This window comes from Atractosteus spatula, chromosome 6, assembly GCF_055471065.1.
Source record: "Atractosteus spatula isolate fAtrSpa1 chromosome 6, fAtrSpa1.hap1, whole genome shotgun sequence".
Taxonomy (NCBI): domain Eukaryota; kingdom Metazoa; phylum Chordata; class Actinopteri; order Semionotiformes; family Lepisosteidae; genus Atractosteus; species Atractosteus spatula.
Window position 1 is genome coordinate 34,343,660 of NC_142711.1, and position 26,547 is coordinate 34,370,206.

The 26,547-nt window shown below is 39.8% G+C and overlaps 2 protein-coding genes across 7 annotated transcripts in view; both read left to right on the forward strand.

The window, feature by feature from the left end:
- Positions 1–9,135: 9,135 nt before the first annotated feature.
- Positions 9,136–20,090, forward strand: LOC148832805 (GTPase IMAP family member 4-like). Of its 6 annotated transcripts, XM_088919311.1 has the most exons (6): positions 9,139–9,413; positions 9,699–9,791; positions 11,535–11,603; positions 11,790–11,834; positions 17,081–17,603; positions 19,412–20,090. In XM_088919311.1, the coding sequence occupies exons 2-6, from the start codon at positions 9,758–9,760 to the stop codon at positions 19,569–19,571; spliced, it is 831 nt and encodes a 276-aa protein (XP_088775437.1). In that variant the 5' UTR covers positions 9,139–9,413; positions 9,699–9,757; the 3' UTR covers positions 19,572–20,090. The 6 variants fall into 6 exon arrangements, with proteins under 6 accessions (XP_088775432.1, XP_088775435.1, XP_088775437.1 ...); XM_088919306.1 differs by having other exon boundaries at positions 9,136–9,413; positions 17,081–20,090; XM_088919309.1 differs by having other exon boundaries at positions 9,136–9,413; positions 11,538–11,603; positions 17,081–20,090.
- Positions 20,091–25,189: 5,099 nt separating this feature from the next.
- Positions 25,190–26,547, forward strand: part of zc3h3 (zinc finger CCCH-type containing 3) — a 108,890-nt gene continuing 107,532 nt past the window's right edge. Inside the window, exon 1 of the mRNA XM_088918853.1 lies at positions 25,190–25,274. Within this exon, the coding sequence (XP_088774979.1) occupies positions 25,202–25,274 (73 nt within the window). The 5' untranslated portion in view covers positions 25,190–25,201. The remainder of the gene's footprint in view (positions 25,275–26,547) is intronic.

The following is a 26,547-nucleotide window of genomic DNA, read 5'->3' on the forward strand; positions in this document are numbered from 1 at the left end:
GGTTACCCAAACCTGGGTGGGGACCGTGTTTGAAGCAGTAGCCACTTATGTGGTATCTCAATGTGATGCTTATCAAAGGAACTCAACTACAGTTCAGGTGCTGGTGCTACAGCTCAAAAGGCCTGCTCCTGAGGAACCTTTCATGCACTGGCAAATTGACAATTGTCAAGAGAAACCTGGGCTCTTATAATCTGTTTTCCCAGTGGGTTGCTGCCACTGCCTCTGTGTCTACCAAACACTTGATAACAGAGATAAGCCCTCGGTGGGCACTGCCCTACCGCTTGTATTATGATCAAGGGACAGGCTGTGGCTGGATTATTCGGGGTGAGATGGACTGAGATCACCCTCAGTCTGCTGGAACAGTGGAATGAAGGAACAGAACTCTAAAAGATCGACTAGACATCAGACTGAAGGAGCGCCATGGGATGCGGGCTGGATCAAACAGAACTGTGTAATAGAGCCTGTTTGATATCATCACAGGCCAATCAACAAAACTTCCTGGAGGGACGAATTTGGCTAATGGATTGTTGAATTTGCTAATTCTCTATTGTAGTATTGTAGGTTTTTTTGTAGGTTGTTAATTGAAGTGGTGCACGGGGCTGGTGAACAGGTGCTGGACACTTGGAGACCTCCAGTAGAGGGAAGACATGACCTGATACCTGGCGAGTGGGTGTGGTGAGGAAGATATACCCTGCAAGATGTTGCAACCCTGCTGGGAAGGACCATATCAAGTGCAACTGACTACCGACTCTGCCATCTGAGTGACAGGATGAGATCGCTGGATCTACGTATTGCGCCGACACCGAACAACTGCACCAGAGACTGAGTGAACATTAATTATTATATTGTCACTGTTTCTGTGTTTGTTGAGCTTCCTGAGGGGGGGCGACAGTGTACCTGTTAAGTGTAAGGAGCTTTACTTTGATAAAATGGGGATATGGAATCAATACTTTATCAGTCAGCCACAAATAATAATCAGAGCTCATGTTGGGATTGTATTGCTATAAAAGATGCTCATGGGAGTAATCTCCTTTGATAGAGGTGATTATTTAGGTTTATTGGCATGGGTAAATAGCCCTGCTTTTAGTCTGAGTGTAACTCAGATGTATTAGAATGGAAATAACTGTATGCTCCTCACTATAATTAAATTTTTTGGCCATTCTCTATTAGGGTGATAGACAGCTGTTTAGGTGACCCAGCTGTTGACCAATCTTGTAAAAAAAAAACCCTAAGAAAAATGCTGGGCTCCAGCCCACAGGGATTTACCTGTGCTGTAAGAACTAATGCATGAATAAGGAGACTGGATTCTGGTGAAAGACAGGAAAAAGAGGTGGTGTTCGCTCAGGTGGAGGGGGCCGTACCAAGGCTGCTGACCACTGCGACTGCTGTGAAAGTCACGGAAAGGGTTCCCTGGATTCATGCTTCCCACTGTAAACGAACTGAGCAAAGCGCACAAGGACAGATGGGGATCACATGCTTGGGACTGATGTGCCCAGCCTTTTTCCTTTTTATGTGGAAGCCTGTCACCACCCAGAAAGAGGAAGAATCTAAACACGAAGCCTCTTTGTATACAAACTGGCTGAATGAAACTGATAATGAGGGGGATAGGAGTAATTTGTGGTATAAATTTATAAATCATACTGTAAAGTTAAAGAAATGTAATGCATCTTGTTATGTATGTGCTTTAATGCCTCATTCTACAGCCTCACCCATTTCTCTCCTGGTTATAATCATGGTTTGGGCCAGGGGGAATGTTTTTCTTTAAGTTACTAACACCGATTATAGGGGCTGTGATACTTGTCTTCCTGTTTTTGTGTTGCTGTACGAAATATATTATTCCAATGCTTTGAAATATGGTAATGAATATGTTTGCGCATCAGTATGTTCTGATAAGAACGCAAGAATCCGAAGTATGGGAGCCTCCTGGGAGTCCATATGAAGAATCTAACTTTTAATCATTTTCAAGAATAAAAAGGAGGGAATTGAAGTGGAAATCTAATAAGTAAATTGATTCTTAAAAATGTAGAGAGCTTTGAAAAAAATATATTGGTGCTTTTAGATAATATATTTCAAGGATGTAACTGCTGTGCTACAGTACGTGCAGAATTTTAGAAAACAGTTTGTCAACAAAGTACACTGTTTAGGTTAGTTTAGAAGACAATGTACCAAAACAATATATGCTGTCTGGGTCATTAGAATTAGCTGAAAGTAACTGATAAGCTTTGAATAACAAATCTAGTTTTTCTTCTCTCGCTCTATGATGTAATCTGTTTTCTCTTAGAGAAAGGGGAAGTTTTAGAAGGGACCAAGTGCTGAACTTTTTTACAGCGCAACGTCTTATAAAAACCCTGTACTGCTTGTAACAAATTGAGTCTCTGGTTGCACTTTGCGAAGTGGCAGCAGGGCTCCCAATATTGCAATATTGAAATAAAGACCTTACTCAGGTGAGAACTCTCTCTTGTGGCTTCCTTGATAGTTATATTTCCATGACAGTGATATTCATCTAAAGTACATACTGTACATGATTGACTGAAGGTTCAAGCAACCCTCCTAAAACATCTGATTCACAAGTATTAATTAGCATGTCAAAGCACTTTACATATAGGACACTCCTTTTACCACTGAAACACAGTGTTCAGTTGGGTAATGTGTGCCAGCCACTATGCAGAGGCCCCATGGTACAACTTCACCAACTTTAGGAAGGTTAGATAGTACAATTGTATAATTATACAATTGTATAATTGTGCAGCTGAATTTAACCAGGACACCAGGGTCAATACCACTGTTCTTATGAACAGATCCACGAGATCTTTAATAATAAAGTAGATAATACATAGTTTAAGTCTCGGCTATCCCTAGTCACTATACTGGGTCACTGGTTTAAAAACCCTAGTCCAGAGTGAAGTGTGCCTCCTGCTGGTCCACCATGTCCTGCTGCAAATGTTGTTTCTTGTTCTCACACACCAGGTTCAGCTTTTGAAATCTCATGTGATGAGACCGGAAGGAGGTACCACTGATGTCCTAGTATTGTCCCAGATGACATCTCAATCAACACAGCCAATCAAGGCTACCGTCCACTTTGTCTACATCTCTATCACATGTAACTGGGAAGAGACTTACATTAGGTAAGAGAAGAAAGTCATTTTTAGGAAAGGCTTGTGGTGACCAATTATTACCAACTGGGTCAGAGAGCCCTCTGTAGGGTGTAAACATCCATCCATCCATTTTCTAATTGCTTCATCCAATTCAGGGTAGAGGGGGAGCCTATCCTAACAAGTAATGGATGCAAGATGGGGAACACCCTGTATAGGAGGCCAGTCCACTGCAGGACAGACACAAACACAGAGAAGCACACATTTACACCAGTTTTCCTAGAGTCCAGATAGCCACTTTTCTTTCAAACACCTTGTACAAGTTAATAATTGCACTTGCTCTACTGCATTTGTGTCATAACCAGGCTGGGTCTGAGTCGCATCCTGCGGTTGCCAGATGCAACACCTGCATTCACACGAGCTCTAAATCCTTTACTAAGCCTGTTCACATGAGGTCAGGATGCATCTCGATTAGACCAGCAAGTTTTCAAGTTCCCTATTTAAGGCAATTCAGCCTACGGTGTCCTTACTCTGTCATTGAGCTCCCTTGCATCTGTGAAAGCAATCGCTTCACTACTCACTAGGGGGAATTATCCCTACCTTGCCAGCCTTCTCATTTCTCCCTGCTGCATGTTTTCAGTAAGTTTTTTGATGGCCCTTTTCAAGGCTTCAGCTCACTAGCCCCTACTTCCATATTTTTCATCTGGGAGCTTCATCTTGTGAATCAATCTTCAGCTTGTACACTTGGTAACATGATCAGTTAAATATACTGTAAACCAGCTTTGACACTACAGTACCTTCCTGCTCAGTTGAGTTTAGTCTTTAGGTCAAGGGTTTCTCTTGTGTATTTCATCCTCTCCCAGCTTCTCAAGCTATTCTTCAACAATATTTCTGGATCACCCCTTGTGTTGCTAGTCTCTCTAATAGTTGATCCAGACCAGTTTGTCCCGTGGACTTGCCCCTGTGCTTCTGATCTCTCAGTTGCATGACTATGCTTTGGATTTTCCTTGTACTTTTATTGTTCTTGCAGCTTCTGACCCTTACCTGCCTGACCATGAACTGGACTGCTCCTGCAGGCTTTGTGCTTTTTCCTGGTATTCAGCTGCTCGCTCATCTGCCTACCCGTCAGTGAATCTGCTGCCTATCTGCTCACGCACACCCCCATAGCCTGCTTATCAGATTGCCTATACTATGACCATCAACATACTGTAGACCCCGGCACCCATTCAGGTTGGTACAGCAGTTAGTACAAATGCTTAGTAGGACCATTTTCATTGATAAGCTCTAGTATTTTGACAAAATACAACTGAAATAAGGAGATTCTATCCTCTAATACAGCCAGAAAGATCTATTTTTCTGTTTCTTTGATGTGACAGAGCTATTGCTCCATTGCAAGAGAATGTCTACCTGCTTACTTTGTTAACGTAAAAAACAATATGATCGCATCCTTTTCTTCCAGATGCAGAAGGCAAGACTGGATAGTCTCCACAGTGGCCCAGATAACTGCAGTGAGACTGAGTTTGGTAGACACCTGTAATAGAAGGCTACTAAAGCAATCTGCAATAGAATTCCTCAGTGAGTGAAGTGTATCAGCCAGGACACTGTCTTCTCTACTGATCATTTGTAAAAACAACCAGTGTCTGGAGTTGTAGCCTTGAAGATAAGCTTTCTGGGATTTGACCCTTGGTTCTAAAGAAGGGGGTGTCTGGATCCATGGCCATTATTACCTGCTTTTAGAGGTCTGCTACAGTTCCAGCTTAACAAATGGACTCTCCCAGCCTGAAATTAGAAGTGTAGCAAAAGGTAATTGAGCAGTTAGGGTGGGAGGTCTGGGACTCCACAGTTCATTTGACTCAGAACACTTTGACACTTTCTCTACTGTATATTGTTTAATATTGATGTTTACGACATCATTAGCACTTAGACTACTCTTAGCCTATGGTAGTTTTTTTTACTGAAATAACGTGGCTTCCAAAGAATTAATTATTAATAATATTATACTAGTGAGTTAAAAATGTATATATTGCTTGTCCTGCCAGGTTTTAATATTTTGTAAGTAACTCATGCAGTTATTACCCTATAGTTCTTGCAAATTAAGCGGTGGCAGGGGTCTCTACTGAAAACATTTTTAATAATATTGCTTTGAAACATTGAAAAAAGTCACTTTGAAAAAGAAACTTTAAAAACCTTATAGCAAGTCACATCTGACTGATCAGATGGGAAGGAGGACGGCTGCCTGGTGAAAACAATTCTACACTATTTGAAAAGGCTCTTCCAGATGACTGGATCTCCTGAGTAAGGGAACAGAGGGAGTATTTAAGTTTCAGCAAGGGGGCCTGGCACAGGGTCTGGAAGAAGAGGAGGGGTGGGTAGGTGGGATTCTCACCGGGAATAGGGGTGGGTGCAGTTGAAGCATGAAGAGTGACTGGAGCTGCAGCGGCTGAAACTGTTGGTCTGTAGTGTATGCAGGCTGAAATCCAATTACTGGGAATCGGGTTGTTTCACAGGGTTACCAGGAAAAGCCGAAGGTGAAAGGAGGTAGCTGAGGAAGAAAGAGGAGTGAGCAGAGTAATGGCAAGTAGGAATAAAAGCTGAAGTGACTGATGCTATCTGGAAAGGGCAGGGAAGGATGCCACTGGAAAGGTGTTTCACACAGAGAAATAGGTAGGTTCAGGGATCGAGGTTTCTGGTTCAGGATCATGAGGATTTCTGGTTTTCAGGTTCTTCAGGAATTTAGACTCTCATTTCATGGCTCAGCACTGGGAGCTGAGCTATTGCAGGGAAACTCAATGTCAGACCACCTTCCCAGTGACATTTGGGACTCAAATAAGGATTTAGATAAAAAAATGATTAATCAGATGATTGACTCCCTGATTGGAATAGTTCTGGACGAACTAACAGGCAGTCTGACCATATTCTTATGGGATCTGATGGAATGGAAACAGTCCCATTCTGGTTTTTAACTGTCTTGTTTTCATCTTCTCTGGATTTCCCGGATTTCCCCCCTGGAGTCCCTCGGATTTATTCGCTTGGACCATGCCACCCCCCGAGCACCAGTGCACACTTGTCACGCCCCTCTGTTCGTCTACCAGCCCAGTTCCTCATCGTCTCCTCCCCGTGTCTGTTTCACTTCCTTCTGGATTTTATTGTCTGCATAGGGTCCTGGAAAACACTTCGTGACACCGGTAGAGTTCAAATAAGGCAAATCTGCAAAGTTGGGTCTCATCCAAAAGTACATTTGGCTGTATTTTCTGCAAAATGTGTTTCAACCAACCAGTGGGTTCTTATATCTTAATACTTATGCAATCAACATACTGTATTTCAGTTTTGTTCATAGTTGGCGCAGTCATTTACTGTAAAGTTACCCTTATAAATGTTCAGTTACAAAATTCCGGTGTTCTAGGTTTGAATAAAACATTATGTTTTAAGAAATGCGTAAGCATCATTTTGTTATTACACAAAATGGGACACAGCAGAAAGGATTTGAATACTTCTTTTCCAAGACACTGCAGTTAAAAGTGCAGAATATAAAGGAATGCTGTATTAAAAGTATGCAATTTGAAGTACAGTAGAAACAAAACAAATCATTAATAATCAGTGTATGTGAAATAAGTGAATTTCTACTCTAGCACGATTAAGGGGAAAATTATAAGCAGGTGACTACAGTGTGTGACTTTCATGAAGATTTACACTACCAAGAATAAGTTTGTGAACCCCCTAGGTTGGACTGTATAAAAAGTAATTCGAGTTTCATGAAAGTCTTCATAAAAGATTAAGATAACCTGATTAAATGTATAATACAAAGACATAACATATCTATCCATCAATTAACTAAATTCAAATAACTGCTTCTTCCAAATTCAGGGTCATGGGGGACTTTGAGCCTGTACTGGCAAGTAATGTACAGTATGGGTGGATGTGTAATTGTAAAAAAACTTTCCAATTCAAATACAATACAGAAAATATTATCTTCAAAATTTGTTAAGTTAAAATGTTCAAATATTACTGAAGTCTGCATGTAGCAATTCCAATTTTGTTTTTTTGCAGATGTTATTAACTACTAAAGTCCACTTAGTACATAGTGTTCATAACAAAACATACTATATAATCCTTATACTTTTCAACGTTAATGTATTTGCTTTTCATAATACAACAATGGCCTTTTAATGCAGGAGGTTTTTCGATACATAGCCTAACCTTTTTAAATACATAGCTCAAAAGATGGGAAAAATCTTTAAATGTACTTTGAATTTCCTATTTATTTTAAAAGAATAAAATGAGAAACTCCTTTAATTACTTCTTCAGTTTTTAAAAATATTAACATATTTATGAAGTGTTAGGAAGTGCTAGTTACATCTTTATTTAATAAAAGAAAGGAACAGTACATGATCCATTAGAGTGTTACTTAGCTGTAAACTTTCTTATATAGACAATCACATGATTACCCAAAACAGTGGGTGTTATGAATCTACTTTCAACAGCACCAACCAGCACAAAAGCAGCACCAACAAATGACACCAGTTCAGTTCTCCTGCGTTGTTGTAGGGTGGCTGCTGAACAGTAATTCTCAAGTATTGTGAGTGGCTGTGTCAGGGAACCTATAGGTAGAATTGGACGATCCTTATGCGTGACCGGAATCCCACAGAACACAGAGTAGCAAAGGGACGATACGAAAGACAAAATCCAAAGGCTGGGTCGATAAGGGAGGCAAAGGGTTCAGTAACAAGAGATATCCAAAAACAATCCAAAAGTCAAAATCCAGAAGGCAAGGTCGATTAGGGAGGCTAAGGGTCCGGCAATGAGAGATATCCAAAACAGTCCGAAAGTCAAAATCCAGAAGGCGAGGTCACAAGGCAGAAGCAGAAGATTCATAACGGGAGATCAGTCAAAAGGCTTGGAAACACACACTGGAGAATACTGCAAGAGGCTTCTCAACAGGGAGCATGGGAAGGTGTGTGAGGGGAGTTTAAATACTGAAAGGAAAGGGGTGAGAGTGGATGATTGGTTAAGGAGTGAGAATTTGAGGAATCTGGTGCATGTGAGAATGTGATGGGTTCAATCAGGGATGAGATTGTGAAGCAGTGGTTCTGGGAATGCAACGTCGTTTGCGAGGGAGAGTGTGGGGTTTGACAGGGATAGAACGGCGTTTCCGAAGTAGAGTGTGGGGCATGACAGGCTGAATCTCTATATCTATCGTAGGCATTTTTCAATGAGGGAGCAATGCTAACCACTACACCACCATTCCCCTCTCCAACACAAACCATTCAGCCATCCATTTTCTAACCACTGCTTTCAATTCAGGGTTGTGGGGGAGATTATTAACTTGCTTGGCTGAGGAAACAGCAACCTGGCATTGTCTCTGTGTGTCTAGCCTGCGATGGACAGGAGTTCTGTCCAGAGAGTATCCTGACTTATACCTGCTGCTCATGATCACGATGATCTCTAATGTCAATGACATCTATGACAGATTTAACCTAATATAGTTAGAACCAGACAGCAGAAAGATAACTGTCTCTTCGATACTTGTACCATAACGTGTCCCAGGAAATGAAGATATAACTAAAAATGTGTCTGCTTCCTTGTCCGCAAATCTTCTACAAGAAAACAGGAGACAATAGGAGCAGTCTTCACATTGTTTTTCCTAGGCACCCATCAACACAGTAAGAGTTTGACGACTCTGGGGTGTGTACCATACCTTTAACTGAGAAACAGAGACAAAACTCAGCACAACCCCATTCTTGGCAAACATCTAGTCCTCTGAGTCATCCTGCATTCCACATAGTGTACAGCTGTAGCAAAAGGCTTTTACCATAACACATATACAGTACCAGCTGAAAGCTACAGTATAGTACAGAAGATAGTGTTATTTTAACTTTTTGATATACATTAATCCGTACAGTATATAGCCCAATAACACTGTGCTCATTCTTTCACAATACTTCAATATTATGGGTTCGCTTCTGTGTTTTGTGTATTTTTCCCCTGTTTTGAACATAGTTTCGTTTGTCTTGCGACATACTTGGCATCTCTGCTCAGTGCGTTCAGTATATTCTGGGCAGTGAGACAACAGCGTCAGTTCCTGGAATTCCTAAACTTGAAATTAGAAACCAAGCAATGCACAGAATTGAAACTTGGTACTGCGCTAAAAAAACTAAAATACATCATATAGTTTGGGGAAAAAAATAAATATGCCTGCAAACATAAAGGCACGGTGTGTATTATGTATCACTTCTGCTTAAGGATTTGATTAATCACAGAAGAATTTTGGCTGAGGGCTGGGGAACAGGAAACGTCCAAACTGAACTTCTTGAATATTTTAAGGTACATTGACGTACAGTATATTAGCTTGTCTAGAAGACTATGCTCGAAACCTTATATATTAACTGACTTACAGTATACACGTTTTACATTTGTTCTCTTCGGTGTCATCATCAACATGTAAAAACAAACGCGATTTCAAAATTATTCACTTTTGTACAACGGAAACTTGGACAGCGCGAAAAAATAGGAAAATTATTAAGTTTACACTGTTCATAATTTGAAATATGGTTAAATTTTCTTCGCTTTTTGTACTTCCATTTATGTAACTGTAACTTCGTATACCAGTTTGGAACTACTTAGAAGAAGGACCGGAAATATTCAACGATAAACAACAACAGCATACAATGGAATCAGGACGACGTGGCCAGCAAAAGACAGGTTTGTTAATCCCTTTTTTACAGTTGATAATGACGATGATGATGATTGTATTTCATGTTCTTCAAATCAATCTGTGCTGGAGCCCATTCTGGGTTGATTTATTTGCATTTTATGTTATTGAAATACCTTTATTCTCTATACGTTTTATAAAGTGCTTTCTTTTCCTTTGTATTTTTCCTAAAATATTTATTGAATTATTTGGTATACATTGGTATAATGTATCTTAGATACGTCTGTTCTGAATCCCCACTCCATAAATTGTAAATTTTGGTTTTGGATTCAATCTGTGCAGTTTCACGACATACTTAAAATCTAATACTCCAAATTGCGATTACAATTCTCGAATGGTTCTCTTACCTCTGCGAATCTCACACAGTCTTAATGTTTGCTGAACCAGAATTTCTACGTGTCGATGCCATTCCTATAGGTCATTCCCAGGCTCTGTTGGGAAAGTTGAAGTCCCCCCAAGAAATTACTTCTTCTTTTGCACATATTTTCTTAATTTCATTATACAATATTTTTCAATTATATAATTATATTCATGTCTTATAATAAACATCTGCATTAAGTGGTCTATAGCATACTCCTAGCACTATACCTTTAAAATGTTATTAATTAGTCTAACCAACTTAGATTCTGAGATTCTTGATCTTTCTGTCTTTGGTTCCTCTGTCATTTCTGTTTCTGTGGAACAGAGTGTATTCACTAACATCCATCATTTTCAGTTAGACAGGTTTCTGTGATTCCATCAACAACATAATTGCCTGCTATTGAGGTAGCTTCTATTTCATCTAATGTATTATGTATTTTATGTATTTATGATATTATAGAATTTAGGTTTAAGCACTTAATTACCTGATTACATGTCTTGTTTTTCATTTTGGTTCTCAATACATCATTCATGTATTTACAGACTGCATATACTGTACTCACCTATAGCAGGACCTGCTGCTCATTGTGAAAGGAATTGAAACTGTTATTTTTTAAGATTTACAGAACATAATGTGGTTTTGATATTATAAAGCATGCATACATCCAGTAGTATGGTATAAACAATTTTAAAATACTTTGTTTCCCAGCATACAGAAACAGGAACTGGGATATTTATTGTAATACCCAAGTAAGGGACAGAGTCATTGAAGATCATGGTATAACTAACTCTAACTAATACTAAAGGAAAAGGAGGTATGGAGAACCAACCTGCAGGTACAACTACTACAAGTCTCCAGGCTATAATGGGAATAGACATACCAGTCTGGGTATCTTGGTTGACTAAGCTTTGAGCTGCTGTCTATGCTTGACCCAGCTAATCTTAACAATTTCTATGACTGGAGGATAAAGCAGAATCAGCATGGTCCGGCTTTCTTTGGGTCTTTTTGAATGTGATCTTAACTGCCTCATGATCTCCTGAATCACAATTATATCCATGAATACAACAATTCTAGAGACACATACACAATAATAATAGTTATTAGGTTATATTGAAATGTAATTTCAGTCTCAAAACTTTTATAAAATCCCATCCAAGAATGCTTTGTGCATGCACTTTTATGGATCTAATGACTTCCACCCATTTTCTGTTATGCTTCAATGGCTCTTTCCTTCTTAAAGCTCTCATTGAACTTGATGAAGGGTTACTAGTATTTTTACATTTCTGATCATTTCAGATATTTTCTCTAGAAACCAATATTATGTACAGTATGTTTTCACTTAAGTAAAACACTACTTGTTTTCACACCGAAGCAGGTGCTTACCAAGAACCCCATCACGGCAGAGGGTTTGTCATAGGCAACAGAGGGTGGCGGAGGTCAGGTAAGTAGTTGAACACAAATGGTGCTTGGATTTGAAAACATAGAATAAATGCTGTGATATCTGAGGGGGAGGATATATATTTTATATATATATTTGCATTTCCCATCATTTCAGATATATTCCCTAGAAACCAATATTCTGTACATTTGCACAGCTAAAACACTCCTTGTTTTCCTGCTGGAACAGGTGCTGACCCAGAACCCCACCATGGCAGAGGGCAGCAGAGGTCAGGTAAGTAGTTGAACACAAATGGTGCTTGGATTTGAAAACATAGAATAAATACTGTGATATCTGAGGGGGAGGATATAAGTTTTTTTGAAAATGTAACTTGAGCTTAGTAAGGCTGATTTGTCTGTGATTTCCTGGTTTAGTTTTTAGTCACTTTTTATATACTGTACATCCGTTTGGTCTTCCATTCTGTTATAAGGACCTTGTAAGATGTGTGGATCATATGGTTTTGGAGGGTTACCTGAACCTCCGGTCAATTATGTACATATTCTGGGAGAATAGCACATGTGATTAAACCTTAGACCCTGTTGTAAGCACTTTCGACCACAAGACCCAAAACATGTGTCCAGGGATTCCGAAACACCAAGAGCAGGTATATACAGTAACAGGTCCTGTGATCTAGTGTTAATAACCACACCAACCCTTATATGACCATGTCCTCTGAAAACACGGCCAGATGTGATAATTAACACAATGCTTAACAACCCGAATTCAAGATAGCGGTGAGGTTGATCTGTGTAGTGTGCTCTCACGAGGCACCAGTTCTGTAGGGGTTTGGGCATTTACTGGGACAATTATTAATTGTAGCAGTAAATCACGAAATGATTCTTTTGATGGCTTTAGAATCCAACCATGCGATATAACTCAAACAACGCACACACACAGGTACTAATACACGAGGATACATTTATTAATACATAGAATATGCATGTAAACCTAACAGATCTTATCATGAGGGTTATCAGAATACAAAAGATATATATTCAATCAGTTACGAAGAGTTACACATATCAAGAGGACATACGTTCAGTATATCATTCATTTAGACCGTTTCGTAATTGAACTTGGTTACAACTTCTACATTAGATACTCAAAACAAGTACATAACTCTTAGGAATTAAATTGATATCAACTGGTTGGGATAACAATTGAATTCTCGAGCAGTAATTGTCACGGACGTCCAAAGCGACTAACCGTGGGGAGCAGGAGAGCGGAAAAAGACCCATATGCGTAGCGGCGAGACGGGAAAAAGGCCCGGGCTCATAGTGCAAAGAGTTCAGGAATGGCGTATAGAAACCTATGCCCTCAGGGAGCGGACGTGGGGCGCCCTGGTGCTAGGCGGGTCTCAGGACATCCGAACGTCAATGCTGAGCGAGGACAGAATGCAAGACCCGGAAATATATAGCCCAAGGGAAAGAGAGGGACAGGAAGGACAGCAGACCAGAAACTAGGGACAGGACAGAGAAGGAGTGCCCTCTGGCTGCAGAGGGCGTGACAGTAATGCAGTGAAGTTGAATACTCATCCAATCTCTGGGGATTCAGATCTCCTGCGGGCACAAAGAAGCAGTTGCAGGCTTGTTGCTGTCCAATCCGCACTCTCTGGTTCGGTGCCAGGCTGTGCTGTGCGGCTTGCGACGGTGCGCTGCTGAAGACCGGCTAGTTAGTTTTGGCTGAAACTAGCGAAGTTTGTGCACAGAATAGTGACTGTGGGTCCCAGCAGGTCAGGAAGAGGACCGGTTCGTTCCTGATGAAGCGCTAGTTCTGAATAGTGATTCAGCTGTCCACAGTTCCGACCTGTTCATGAGGCTTGCTGCTGATGCTAACCTCGGGTGGATCCTCTGGTTACTCTCTGGCAACCTCCGCTCTCGACTCTTAGAACAAAGGAAAGTTCTGGCACTCGGACACACTGGCCGTTACGTGGTTGTCCGGGCTGAGTCTCAGGATGGTCAGGAGGCGCGCTGCGAGAATGTCCTGCCCTTGGGAGCCTTTCTGCTCCTGGGCCGTCCTGCCCTGGAATTGTCTCGCACCCCTGGAATTCTCCTTAGAATTCTCCTTAAGAATAATCTCCCAGGTCCTCTGTGTTGCCTGTTTTTACCTGGAGGAACTTCAGCTCGTTCATTGGCTGAAAGTTTCATGGGCATCAGAGACCCACATGGGTTACTCGGCCCTACCAGTCCCTGATTGGTTGATCAAGGTGAGATATGAGTTACTTACTCCTGACACCTCGGAATGCAGTCCAGATGTCCATCTGGCACTCCCTAGACAGATAGGCGCCAATGGATGATCATTGATCATGATAGCCAGGCTTAGCTAAGTGCACCCCCATTTGGGAGCTGTCCCTTATCAAAAGAAAACATCTTTAAATCAGCCTGCATGAATAGTTTCTCTGTGGCTGCACCACAGAGATGAAGAGAGAGATGGGGCCTCATTTGGGAAAGCACAGCAACACTTAATTCTGTCTTATTAACAAGCATTGCCGCTACATCTGCGTGAATTCAAATCAGGACTGCTTTGGTTTATTAAAATGGGTAAGTTTATTAGAAATAACATGAATACAAACAAAGGCATATGGAAAAAGATGAAGAGACGGATGAAAATAAAGACTTAGAAAAGTGCAAGTTGCTAGTGTTAGTAAACTCAAATCCTAATTCAAGGCAAAAGGCATAAAGTTACATTAAACTTATCAAGCATTGAACCAAATCACAAGGTGAATGCAACCTATTCCTTTAAGACAGGGGTGTCCAAACTACAGTCCGCAGGCCAATTGCAGCCCGCCACTGTTTCTGAAACGACCTGCGAGTTAATTTAGAACTATAATTAAATTTGACCCAATATTAAGTAAAAAATGCATACAATACAGTACATGCAAAATACATCTCAAAACTGATAAGCTACCACCTCTCCTCCTCTTTACCCTCTTCAAAACGTTAATTCTCTAAATTAACGTTAGCAAGATTTTTGAAATGGCAGAACCAAGGAAATGAAAAATTAAAAGCGAATGCAGGAGATTCAAGCCGCACTGGCAAAATACTTTTTCACCGAGTTCAGAGGCACCTACTGTATGTCTGTTTATTTGCTAAGAATCAGTTGCTGTAATGAAGGAATATAATGTAAGGAGACATTATGACACGAGTCTTTGTTCCCACTGCCAGAGCAAACATTTTCTCTAATTACACTAAACAAGAACCTAATGAGATCCAAGATAACAGACAGTCAGCCCTGTGATGTGCTAACACTTGACTTAACAGTGATTCTTCAGTCCAAGGCACATCATCACTGTTCCCATTAGTAGAGTTATCACTAGTGAGTACAAATTATGAAATCTTACAGGTATATTACAATTATGTAATATCATTATTTATAAAGGTAATTTCAAGCTTACAGTACAAAATATTAAAACTCACCTATTAGGGTAGTCCCCTAAATTAAAAGGCAATTTGATTATTGGAATGCACGTATATCCGGTGTTATTTGTTTATTTTTATTATTTGAGGTAGCCTGTGGCTACCTGATTCCATATTTTTGTTTCTCCATCTGGCCCCCAATAAAAATGTTTGTACACCCCTGCTTTAAGAGGTATGCAAATGAGAGAGCATGGTACAGTATGTTCCTATTGTTTATATTCTGAATAGCTGGGAAGTAGGCATCACCAGATCCATGGAGATTTGTTAGGCGAGTGGTGCTGTGACCCATCTCAGGAGCTGATCCAGCTTTGCTGTGGATGGCTTGTAGATGGGCTGCTGGTTGAGCACAGGGTGGAGCAGTGTATCGGACTTTGCTTCCGTGATTCAGTTGAGCTCTTTGCTACTTCTTCACCTTTGTACGCTGGCTTCCTTGGGTATTGACGTCCCGTCCTTCTTGAGCCTAACTTCCCGGGCTTAACTTCCAAGGTGTGGTTCTTGGCTTACCCTATTTATCAGCTTCAGACAAAAGACATTCCAATGTCTTTCCTGCCAGGGTTCTGATTGGCCAATTCACATCTTTGATTTGCAGATCTCTCCTTAAGGAATTTTTATTGCTTCAGGGGAGACAGGATAAAAGGTCCAGTATTTGGGAAGACTCATAACTTCTTTTGAGTAAAACTCTTTTGAGTTTGATAATTATGATTAATTCTGGCTACCGACACACAGACCCTTCTAACGTTGGACCTTTTGACTACTCTTTCGTCTCTCCCCTTTTTGGAATTGTTTGCCTTGCTGCCTTCTCCAGCCGGACTCCGACCTCTAGCCTGGATCTACCGACCGCTCTGCTGGCTCGTGTCACGATCGCTAACCCCTCCTCATAAGGGCGCTCCAGCCCTTCCTTGTTCTGCCCCATTGTCTGCACCTGGTCCCTAATCCCGCTCCCATTTAAAAGCCAGACGCGGACCTTACTCCTGGTTCCTCATTGATTTCCATATCATGAGAGCCCGGGGTCTTGCTGCGTCTGGCTCCGTTATGCTTTTAACTTTCTGTTCCTAGTTCCTGGTTCCCCTCGCCGGTTCCGACCCGGTTCCTGTTCCCCCCTCCCCCCGGATGGATCGCCTGGCTATGGACTTCAGCCCTTGTTTCTGATTTCCCGTTTGGATTTCCTACATGGATTGTTCGCCTGGATTCACTTCCCCTGGACACCTGCACTGCATGGACACGCCCCCCGTCTCCAGCCCCTTTTCCTGCATGACCATTTTTCCCTTTGTGTCTTCACTATTCTGGATCGTGTCGTCCGCATAGGGCCCGGAAAGAACTGTTCGTGACACCTCGCTCCTCTCGGGCTCGTATCCATCGGAATCTCAGTAACCTGCACGGGGTTCATAACTACTTGTTCTTAATACAGTGTTGTGGAATGACCTTCCTCAGACTTTACGACAGACAACTTCTTTAACTCTCTTCAAATCTGAACTGAAGACTTACCTTTTTACCAAAGTCTATATCTGATTGCCTACATCTATAAAAACCTGTGTGCTCTTTTTTTCTTCATTTACAGTACTTTAATTGTATTTTTTTGTATTTTTTTCATGATGTACAGCATCCTTGGGTTTGGAAAGATGCTTTATAAATAAGTTATTATTATTATTATTATTATTATTATTATTATTAAACTGGTTTCTACAAGAAATACTTTCTAGCCATTGTTTTCTTTGTTTTCTCTCCCTGGTTCTTTAGAGTAATGAGTCTCAGTTGTCAACAATGACCTTATTTCTCAGGGCATGGAAAAACACAACCTTTTTGTCTTCTAGTTTGGTAAAAACCCAAATCCTTTGGATTTGGTGCTAAAGGAAATTTAGAAAACAAAGAAAGTTTTGGAGTTTATGAAAGTGACCTAAGGCTCCAGAGAAGGAGTTTAATCTTTATATTTGCTAAATATAAGAAATTTGAAATTAGCTAGAAAGATTAATTCTTTTCTAAACTAAGTGAACTAGAAGAATCTCTGTGAGGCTTTTTTCCTGTGGGAGATAACGCTTTCACTTTCTTGTCTCGGTTTCTCTCCAGATCAAGGAAGGCGATTCAGCCCATGGCCAAATACTAATGGAAAGGCAGTTAAAGAAGAGCTCAGGATTGTGCTGGTCGGGAAAACAGGGGCTGGGAAAAGTGCAACTGGAAACACAATCCTGGGCAAAAAGGCATTTGTCGATAAGTTTAGCATGACCTCAGTAACTAAGGGCTGTGAGAAGTGTAAAGGTGAAGTCAATGGGAGAGATGTTGTGGTAGTTGACACTCCAGGCCTTTTTGACACAGATTTGCCAGAGGAAGAAATTAATTTGGAAATTGCCAGATGTATCACTTTGACTTCCCCGGGGCCTCATGCAATTATCTTGGTCATGCAGCTTGGTCGATTCACACAGGAAGAGAGAAAGGCAGTGGAAATGATTCTGCAACTTTTCAAAGAAGAAGCTGCTAATTACACAATTGTGCTTTTCTCTCACGCAGACAAATTGAAAGGCAAAGCAATTGAAGACTTTATTAGCGAGCAGGACCAGAGTATTCAAGAGTTCATTGAGAAATTTGGAAAGAGGTATGTTGCTTTTAACAACGAGGATATGGATGATCATGCTCAAGTAGCAAAGCTTATGAAAATCATAAATGACATGTTTGTGCAGAATGGGAAAACCTACTATTCTAATGAAGCATTCCAAATGGTGGATAAAGAGATGTCTGAGTTCCAACAGCAGTATATACAGAAGATCAATGATATTATTGAATTGGAGAAAAATGTTATTAAACAGACCTATGTGAAAGAATGTAATGACTTCATAAAGAGAATGAATGAAGAAAGACAACAACAGGAGACAGAAAAGCAGCAGCTAGAAGAGACGATAAGAGAGCTGAAAGAGAAGAGAAATGAACTAAATAAGCTGCTGCAAAAGGAAAACCTGAAATACCAACAACTCCAAGCTGATGAAGAACACAGGAGAGTGCGGGAGAAAAGGTTTAGGGAAGAGATCGATAGAAAAAGAGAGAGAGACCTAAAGAAAATAGACTACAAATACATCGAAATTGCAAGAGGTAAAGCAGCAGATTCCAGTGAATTTCTGAAGAAGGTTGCCATAGGACTAGGAGGATTAGCACTGTTGGCAACAGGAGCCGGAATAGGAGTGGCAGTGATTGGCACAGGCGTGGCGAGCACAGCGGGAGCCGCAGGGGCAGGGACTGGACTGGCCGCTACGCTAGGAGGCTGGGTAGCAGCAGCAGCTGAAGCTCCTGCACTGGCAGCAGTAGCTCAGAATGCCCCAGCCATAGCAGCGGCAGCTGTAGAGGTGCTACCAGCTCTGGCTGCAGCACACTGCTGTGTACAGTAAAGTGATCCCCCGGGCGAGCACACTCTTCACGTCTGCTCAGGGAACCTGGTGTGTGAGTAAACATCGGTCCACGGCACATCAGGCTCATCTTTGCATCAGCACAATGTGGCTCCCGGCTCAGTGTACATTTCTTTCTGGCTCTCATTTTGACTGCTTTCTAAAAAAAAATTCTTCTTCACCAATTTACAAGGCTAGCTTCATTTATCAGATATGTAAATGAAGCCGCTAAGGTTCTATACAGTGAAATTAAAAGAATAATCAAAGTAATTTAATGGTTTTTAGTCTCAGTTTTACTATTAGAGACCATTCGGGGCACCTCCTGAAACAAATGGTAAAACTCACCCAAAAATCCAATAGCGTATGAGGTCAGTACTCTTACATAGTGGATAAAACTCAGGTTCCATTGTGTTCTATGTTTCATATTTTTTCAATTAATAATGACATAAATAGATAGATAGGTTTATAGACATAGATTTGTATATTACCCTGGGTTATAGTTCTGTGCCTTCACAAATGTTATGCATGTTTTATGTATCACTGACTACTTCATATTTGTCACTTTGAATTTTACACATTCATTACTTTTATTTTAACCATTTAATTAATTGCTTCAAATTTCAGTTAGTTGAGCCTTTTGGGAAATGGTATTTTAGCTACTTTTCTTTATACAAATGTCTCCATAATTATGTTATTATTCGTTTTAATAATAAATTCATTATACTCCTTCTAGCATTTATTAATCCTCACATATGCACCCCAAATTTGTGACCCCCTTAGTTTGACAATGGTAATAACAGCAGCTACTGTAAAGTCAAAAATACAATAAACTGGCTAAATAAGGTGGATCCCAACATTATCACATGCCAATGAATGCTAGGACAGGTGACCTGTAAATTCTGTAAGATTTGTAAAAGTAAAGAGCTTATATTAATTTACAGAATAAGGTACTTTTGATGGACCTAAGGTGATAGTGTTGCATGTTGAGGGCTATTTCATTGCTTTTCAATTACATCAACTTCACCAGGTATCCTGAAGGTGCAGTATTACAGATTCCATTTGGCCTGAAGGAGAGGCAGTGGCAGAGCAGTGTCAAGACTTTGGAGCAATCTCTGCTAACATGTCAACTGTTGAATAAGCTGTGCCTCTTCAGGTGGCAGAAAGTGGGCCACTTGGAGCATCTGTAACCTGTCACCCGCTAGACTGTGAAGAGACTTTCATCTAGTTTCCATGGACTGAGCGATGGAGCATGCACAACAAGTGTAGGAAAAAACTGGAGGCAAGCAGAAGATTTATGTCTGCTGTAAAACTGAATCTGCTTCCACTGTCTGGCACTTTGGCAAAATGCAATAATTCAGAGCACAGCACATGCAACTTGCTGTTAACAAGGCCTCATCCTAGAAAAGAGCTTTGAGAGAATTTCTTACATTATTATTTTGCCTTGAGCTATAGTTCTGCTCCTTCACAAATGTTAATCATATTTTATGCTTTACTGACTGCTTCTTATCTGTTGCTTTGATTTTTACACACTGGTTCATTGTTTTTGTCTTTGGGTTTGTTTTGTGGGATTTAGTTAGTTGCAATCTTTGGTTGGGGTTCTAACATACTGTATAGGGGATTTTAGCCACTTTATATTGTATGTATGTCTTAATAATTGTTATTATCCATTTTAATTATAGGATTTAATAAAAAGGCATAATAAAGAATCTGTTGGTTATACTCTTTTTACTGATCTTCACGTACGTATGCACCCAAAATTTTGACCCCCTTGATTTAATAATAGCAATTGTTGCAAGTCTGAAAAAACAATAAACTCAGGCTTACCTGGTACATACAGTAAGTAGGTTCTCATCATATTCACAAATGCCTATAAGTAAGAGAATGAGAATTATTAGGAAAAGCTGTGTTTTGAATAAATACAACAGTTCACTTTTTAATACTGATATACTGTATAGTGGGGGTAATAATAATAGTAATTCCTTACACTTACTGTATATAGTGCTTTTCTGGACACCCCACTAAAAGCTCTTTGCTGTAATGGTGACTCCCCTCCACCACCACCAATGTGCAACCCCCACCTGGATGATGCAACGGCAGCCATAAAGCACCAGTACACTCGCCACACATCAGCTCTCAGTGGGGAGGAGAACAGAGTGATGAAGCCAATTCATAGATGGGGATTATTAGGAGGCCATGATTGGTAAAGCCAGGGGGAACATTTTGGCCTGGACACATCTGTATGTTTTTCGAGAAACGCCCTGGGATTTTTAATGATGACAGTCGGGTCCTCAGTTTTATGTCTCATCTGAAGGATGATGCCTTTTTACAGTAGAGTGTCCCTGTCACTATAATACTAATACTAAGCAAACACCTTAACTTAATATAATGTTTCTAATTAGACAAAACAAATGAGAACAGTCCATTTGCACCATCTTCACATTTAGTTGATTGATCCAAGAATTTCAGCCAGATGTTTCTTGAAAGAAACCAGGGTATTGAGTTCAACAAGACTGGCTAGCCTTTTCCACACTCCTGCAACCCTTTGTTTAAAGAAGTGCCTTCTATTCTCAGTTTTAAATGCATTTTCACTTCTAGTCAGGCTAATAACACACTTAATCTGTGTCAGCAGTTTAATCTGTGAATCTCACTAGTAACATCAGTCCTCCCTTCATTTTTCCTCAGTCTTTGGTCATTCATACAACAGACTGTTCCATTGGCACCTAATTCACTGCTGTGTATACCTGTATACAACCTCTCTTGAGGATGTAATATTCCTAAATATTTCCAGAAATGTAGTGCACATTGTGTGTATTACTATTGTTACAAACTGGGGGTGTTAAAGTTGCAAAATATCAGGTACTTAATACACCTCGTATCATTAGGGAATACAAAGCATAGTATGGTACATGTTTTCTTGGTTTGGCCACTGGGATTTTTGGCTATTGTGAAACCCTTCTTCTTTGGTGGGGTGCAGGCTAAAGTTCATATCTTCAAATTTTACCATCTGGCCTGGTGGAATTTTCCTGTGAGAAAGAAGGAAGAAGAAGCATAATACTTAGATGCTCACCAAGGTCTGTCCACACACCATTACTGACCAGCTGGCTCCTTTAATGGGAAGAAAATTTTTCTGTTATTTATCAGAGAAACACTCTTGTACTCTTGTAAACACAAATAATTCTCAATGGTAAGGATCCATAACTCCTGTATCCCAGGTCTGGAATGGCTATGAGGAACAGCTGTATTTTTCAAGGAGGTCAGGGACATCCAAGCAGCCAATACCCACCTTGTCCCAGCTGAATGCTAGGGGATGCCTGGGGATAAAGCATATTTAAACAACAGCCCAAAATGCATGACAGCCAGCAGGGAAGCCCTCCTTCATGAACTGAGTGTGTGCGCAACTGGTCACAATACATCTGAATAATTTCAATCACATGATCAGATCAGAAATAAAGAAACACATAAGTGATTTCATGAAAACTCATAAGAAAAAGTATTACAGTATGCGTTATACAATTTTTGAAAACATTTTCAAATGCTACATACAGAAACATTCACAAATATTGAAGGAACATCTGTATAAATGTGCAATGATATATATTAACAGAAAATGTGTTCTTTGAAAATAAAATATACATGAACTGTATTTAATGAATAAGGAAAGCACTAATTCAGATTTACAAATTGTGTGGTACTAAAATTAATGCAGCAAAAGTTTATCGTAAGGTAACTTCATACTGTACAGGGTATGTTGCAAAGATAATTAAACGCATAAATACGAATGACATACTGTACTGAGTTGAAAGGAATCTCCTTGTACAGAGTGGCACATTTATCCTAAACACTAAGGTTAGAAATGAGAGACCAATGAGCCATCTAGATGTTTTGGTTGCTAATAGCTCCTGTAATTGACCCAAGGATATCATCTAGCCATTGTTTGAAAGAGCCAAGGGTACCAGGTTCAGAATTGGTGGGTAGCTTGTTTCAGACAGCATCTTTCACCAGAAAAAAAAAAACATTTTACACAAAACCCCAAACCAATTCCAGAGAATATAATTGTTTTTTTTTTAACATTCCAGCATTGCATGTGCTCATTTCTCTCAATCTAGTGCAATAATTGTTTGTATGTACTGGCATTCACTTTGGGAGCTGATTTCTTCATCAGTTTTCTCTGAGTCTCTTTCCTTTGGGTCCTATTGTACTTCTACTGCTGCTGGAAGACATACAAGCTGAGAACACAGGCACACAGGACGTACAGAGCTCAGGCACTCAGAGCTATAGCATCATGGAGTCATGCTCAGCCATCTTTAGGTAATTCTTTTCCATCATCTTCCTTTTCTTGTTGAATCCATTTTAAGTATGACTATAACAAACACATGGATATCATTAAAAATTATCACCAGTAAACGTCTTACTTTAAAAAAAATGAATTTGTTTAAAATGCTGCTCCCCCTGCTGGTATGGCTTCTAAATAGACTGCAGTTAAATACAATAGGTAACTTAATGAAGTGAATGTTATAAGTACCAAACTGTAAAAGACCTAACAAAGAAAACAATCCGTTTTAATCAACAATTAATTGATTACTCAGAGGGGAAAAACATAAATCACTAGATGCTCCAGGAACAGTGTATGAGATACTTGAACCACTTAGTGCCAAAACAGTTGCACTTCAAGAATGAGACAAAGTACTGTATCCATCCATGTACAACACATTTATTTAGGGTTTCAGTAAATTTACAAAGAATAATGGTTTGTGTTTCTGTGGTTCACTGCAGTGCGACTGTTTTGTTTTAGAATGTATCTTTTTTTTAAATAAGGTTCACGCACTTGGCCTTGCTCACGCTGATTTCTGGCCATTTAATAAATATGCAGTCGATTTACACAAGAACATATTATTATTAACATCACCACTAATAATAATAGAAATAAGAATACTGCTACTAATAATAATAAAACAGCAATTATAATGGAACAGTTCAATTAAATTTAAGATTTACAATGCGTTTTGCAATACACTCTCCCCCTCAATATTAAATGTTGCCCAACATTTACCATTTCAAAAGACTATTAGGGAGTTTATTAGACTCTGTAACCAGGCTAAGGTTTCCAATCTACTCTACCACAGTCCTTTACTCCATGTTTTCTTTTGATCTTAAATTAATCTTACTTTGTCTTCACACATATGTGTAAACATACTCACATAAGCACTTAACACTTTATACAAGTCTGTGCATTCCTATGTATAAGACAATGTGTCTCTAATAAGCACTTTGAAAGTTCACTGCATAACCAGGCTACCAAGGTCTCCAGAAGCTCTGACAATGGGATTGTTTTGCTGTCTGAACACCTTTTACTCTAAGGTTTCGTATTATGGTAGAGGGTTCTCCCAAGGTTTCACAGGACAGTATACTTGGTGGACACCTTTGCCTTTGAGGAAATGTGTGCAGAGGAGCATCAGAATTGTTTTTCTCATCAAACAAGTTATCCATTTCAGTTATTTCTTGGAGGTCTTGATGCTCAAGCACAATATAACTGTCCCTCTGCATTCCCTCATTAAGTGGCCTTTGTATATCTCCATCTACAGTACATTTGGTGATTTCAGATGGTACCCATTGGTCTGCTTTATTAATTGGGGTTGAAAACTGTTAACATCAGGGTTTTACACTGAAGCACTAGTCTTGAGATTGCTGTCCCTTTGTTGTGTGGGTGATACCTAAGATGATATTCCTCTTCTAATCAGACGGAGTCCTGTTGAATCTGCGGTCCCTTATAAGATTTCCTTTTCTGCTGCAGAGATCCGTTTCTCTCTGCTTTTGTACTGTATGGAGTCAACTCAGGTCCTTCCATTGGTAAGTAATCGCATGGTAGCAAGAGATTCCTGTGGATCACTTGACTTATACCTCCACCACTCTCAGAAATCACTAGATGCTCCAGGAATAGTGTATGTGACACTTGAACCACTTAGTGCCAAAACAGTTAAAGCTACTCTTACGTTGACTTCAGAAGAGGTCAGAAAATACTCCAAGAACACTGTCTGCACAAACGTCACATCAGCCACAGCACATCCTTTTCAGACACACAGATGTGTAAAACAGAGACCACTACGGAATTTAAAAGTGGTCATATCGTTTCAGGCAACCTTTGAACATTCAGTTTCTCTTCAACTTGCTTACCTTTATTATCAACTAAACAGCTACTAACAGATCAACCATCTAGATCATTTGCTAGTGTAAGGTTTCCTAACATTTGGTGGCACACAATGTCACTAACCAGATTGAAAGTGAAGGCAGGGAGGTTTGGGAGGTAAAGGAATTGTATTGATTGATATTATATTTTTTTCTTAATCAAAGCTGCAGCTCTGGAAAACAATTTTATTTATAATTAATTCCTATAAGTGAATTCAACTACAAAAATACGTGTCTTTCACTACAAGGCAACATCAACGAGTTACATATTTAAGAGATGGGGTAGGGGACTTTTTACTTCAAAATAAGCAAAAGATTTTTAGTTAGAAGGTACCCATCAAGCAAGAGATCCTAATTATTATTAGTTTAATTAAATAGTATTAGTATTTTTGTTGTTTTTATGTAGATGAAATAAATTAAGCGAGGTCTGCGCTGTAAAAAGGTTTGAGAAGTAAACGATTTTGTAGGGAGAGATATACTGTTTTAGGCTCTCGGCGGTGGGAGAGTGTTATTACGGAACTACAATTTCCAGAGAGCATTGCGCATAATTTCGCGACGACCTTCGGATTCTTTTGATTGGTTATTCTTAAGGGCAGTGTCATTAGGGATTGGTGGGAAAAGATGTCTCTGTTTGATGACGATTATTGTTGTGTATTTGGCAATGGAGGAGAAAGAAGCCTTGAAGAAGCAGATCGAACTGTTGCAAAGTAAGTTATGTTTTTTTCCCACTGGGAACAGAAAGAAATATGAGAGTTGAGTGTTCAGGGTCTCTGAGTAGCGAATTCATTCTGCTAAAACTTTCATTAGAGTTGTAAGCTTATTTTTGGTGTCGTGTCTGTTTCGAATTGAGCAACTCTCGAACTATGTCAAGGCTTGAATTATTGAATTATTGGCACTTTCTCAATAAATCGCAAGATTTATTATCAAGAAAGCAAACTTGGTGCAAGCGGAAATGTTCTTTAATAGCACCGTGCCGTTATATGACTCAACGAGCTCATGACATTCTCTCTACCATCTGCTGACCTGTACGACAGCTGACACCAGATCTTATCAAGGACATGTGTCCGAATGGGGTTATTTTAAACCTGCAATATCATCCAGGTTTGATGATTCCTCAGTGTTTTACAGATTTGAAGAATACCCTTTGAAAAATGTGAGATGAAAGCGTTTAGGGGAAGTCCTCTTCGATAAACCCTTTCGTTTATTGGTGGAGGAACAGTTTGAGTTTTAGCTAATAGCAGCAGTTGTATAAGCTTAAGTGAAGGTTATACCGAGCGGATATGTCGCTAATGGTTCTTCACGCAGCACGAAAAGTTATTTTAGTAGTTTTACGGTTTTGTTTCATTAATTGTCTATTCATGTCTTTCCAGTATAATTTTGAAGTGTCTCTGAACTGAACGTCATACACTAACTGGACAGAATTTTAGGATTCTCCCCCAACATTTAAGTGTCAGACTTTTGTGAGTAGCAAGAACAGTTTGAATAGGTTGTGGTGTGCATACCACAGGGGTATAGACAAATTTCAGGTTCCATCCCATTCTTCAGGTGAATTAAGCTGGGATGCACTGACCGTAATGAAGAGTGGGATTGAAATGTGCACAGGTGCCTCTTTTTCTGAAGATCTTTTTTTGTTTAAGCTGGGGGAAGGGATGTGAGTCTTTTTCTCATGCTCTCTAAAAACAAAAATATATAAATCTCATAATGACCTCGGAACGTTTGAAAAGCTTTGGTGTTTTGGAAATGTCCTGTGCAGGATCGTAAATAATGAAAGAGTATTATTCCAATTATGATTTTATTTTCTTAATTCTTAAAATGGGGTTTTAAGACTCTTGATTAATACTTTTGGTTTTTTTTTCTGTCAATAAAGTTTGATTGAACTCTCTCTCATGCTCTCTAAACCAACCTCACATTATCTGCTTGTTATTTGATTGGTCTAGAACAGGGTGGCACAGTAGCGCAGAGGTTAGCACTACTGCCTTG

Bases quoted from the DNA above. Each gene is read 5' to 3' on its own strand.
- LOC148832805 (XM_088919306.1), top strand. From the start codon at position 9,758: ATGGAATCAGGACGACGTGGCCAGCAAAAGACAG. The intron at 9,792-11,534 runs GTTTGTTAATCC...TTCACACCGAAG, and splicing joins ACGTGGCCAGCAAAAGACAG to CAGGTGCTTACCAAGAACCC. The intron at 11,604-11,789 runs GTAAGTAGTTGA...CTGCTGGAACAG, and splicing joins CAGAGGGTGGCGGAGGTCAG to GTGCTGACCCAGAACCCCAC.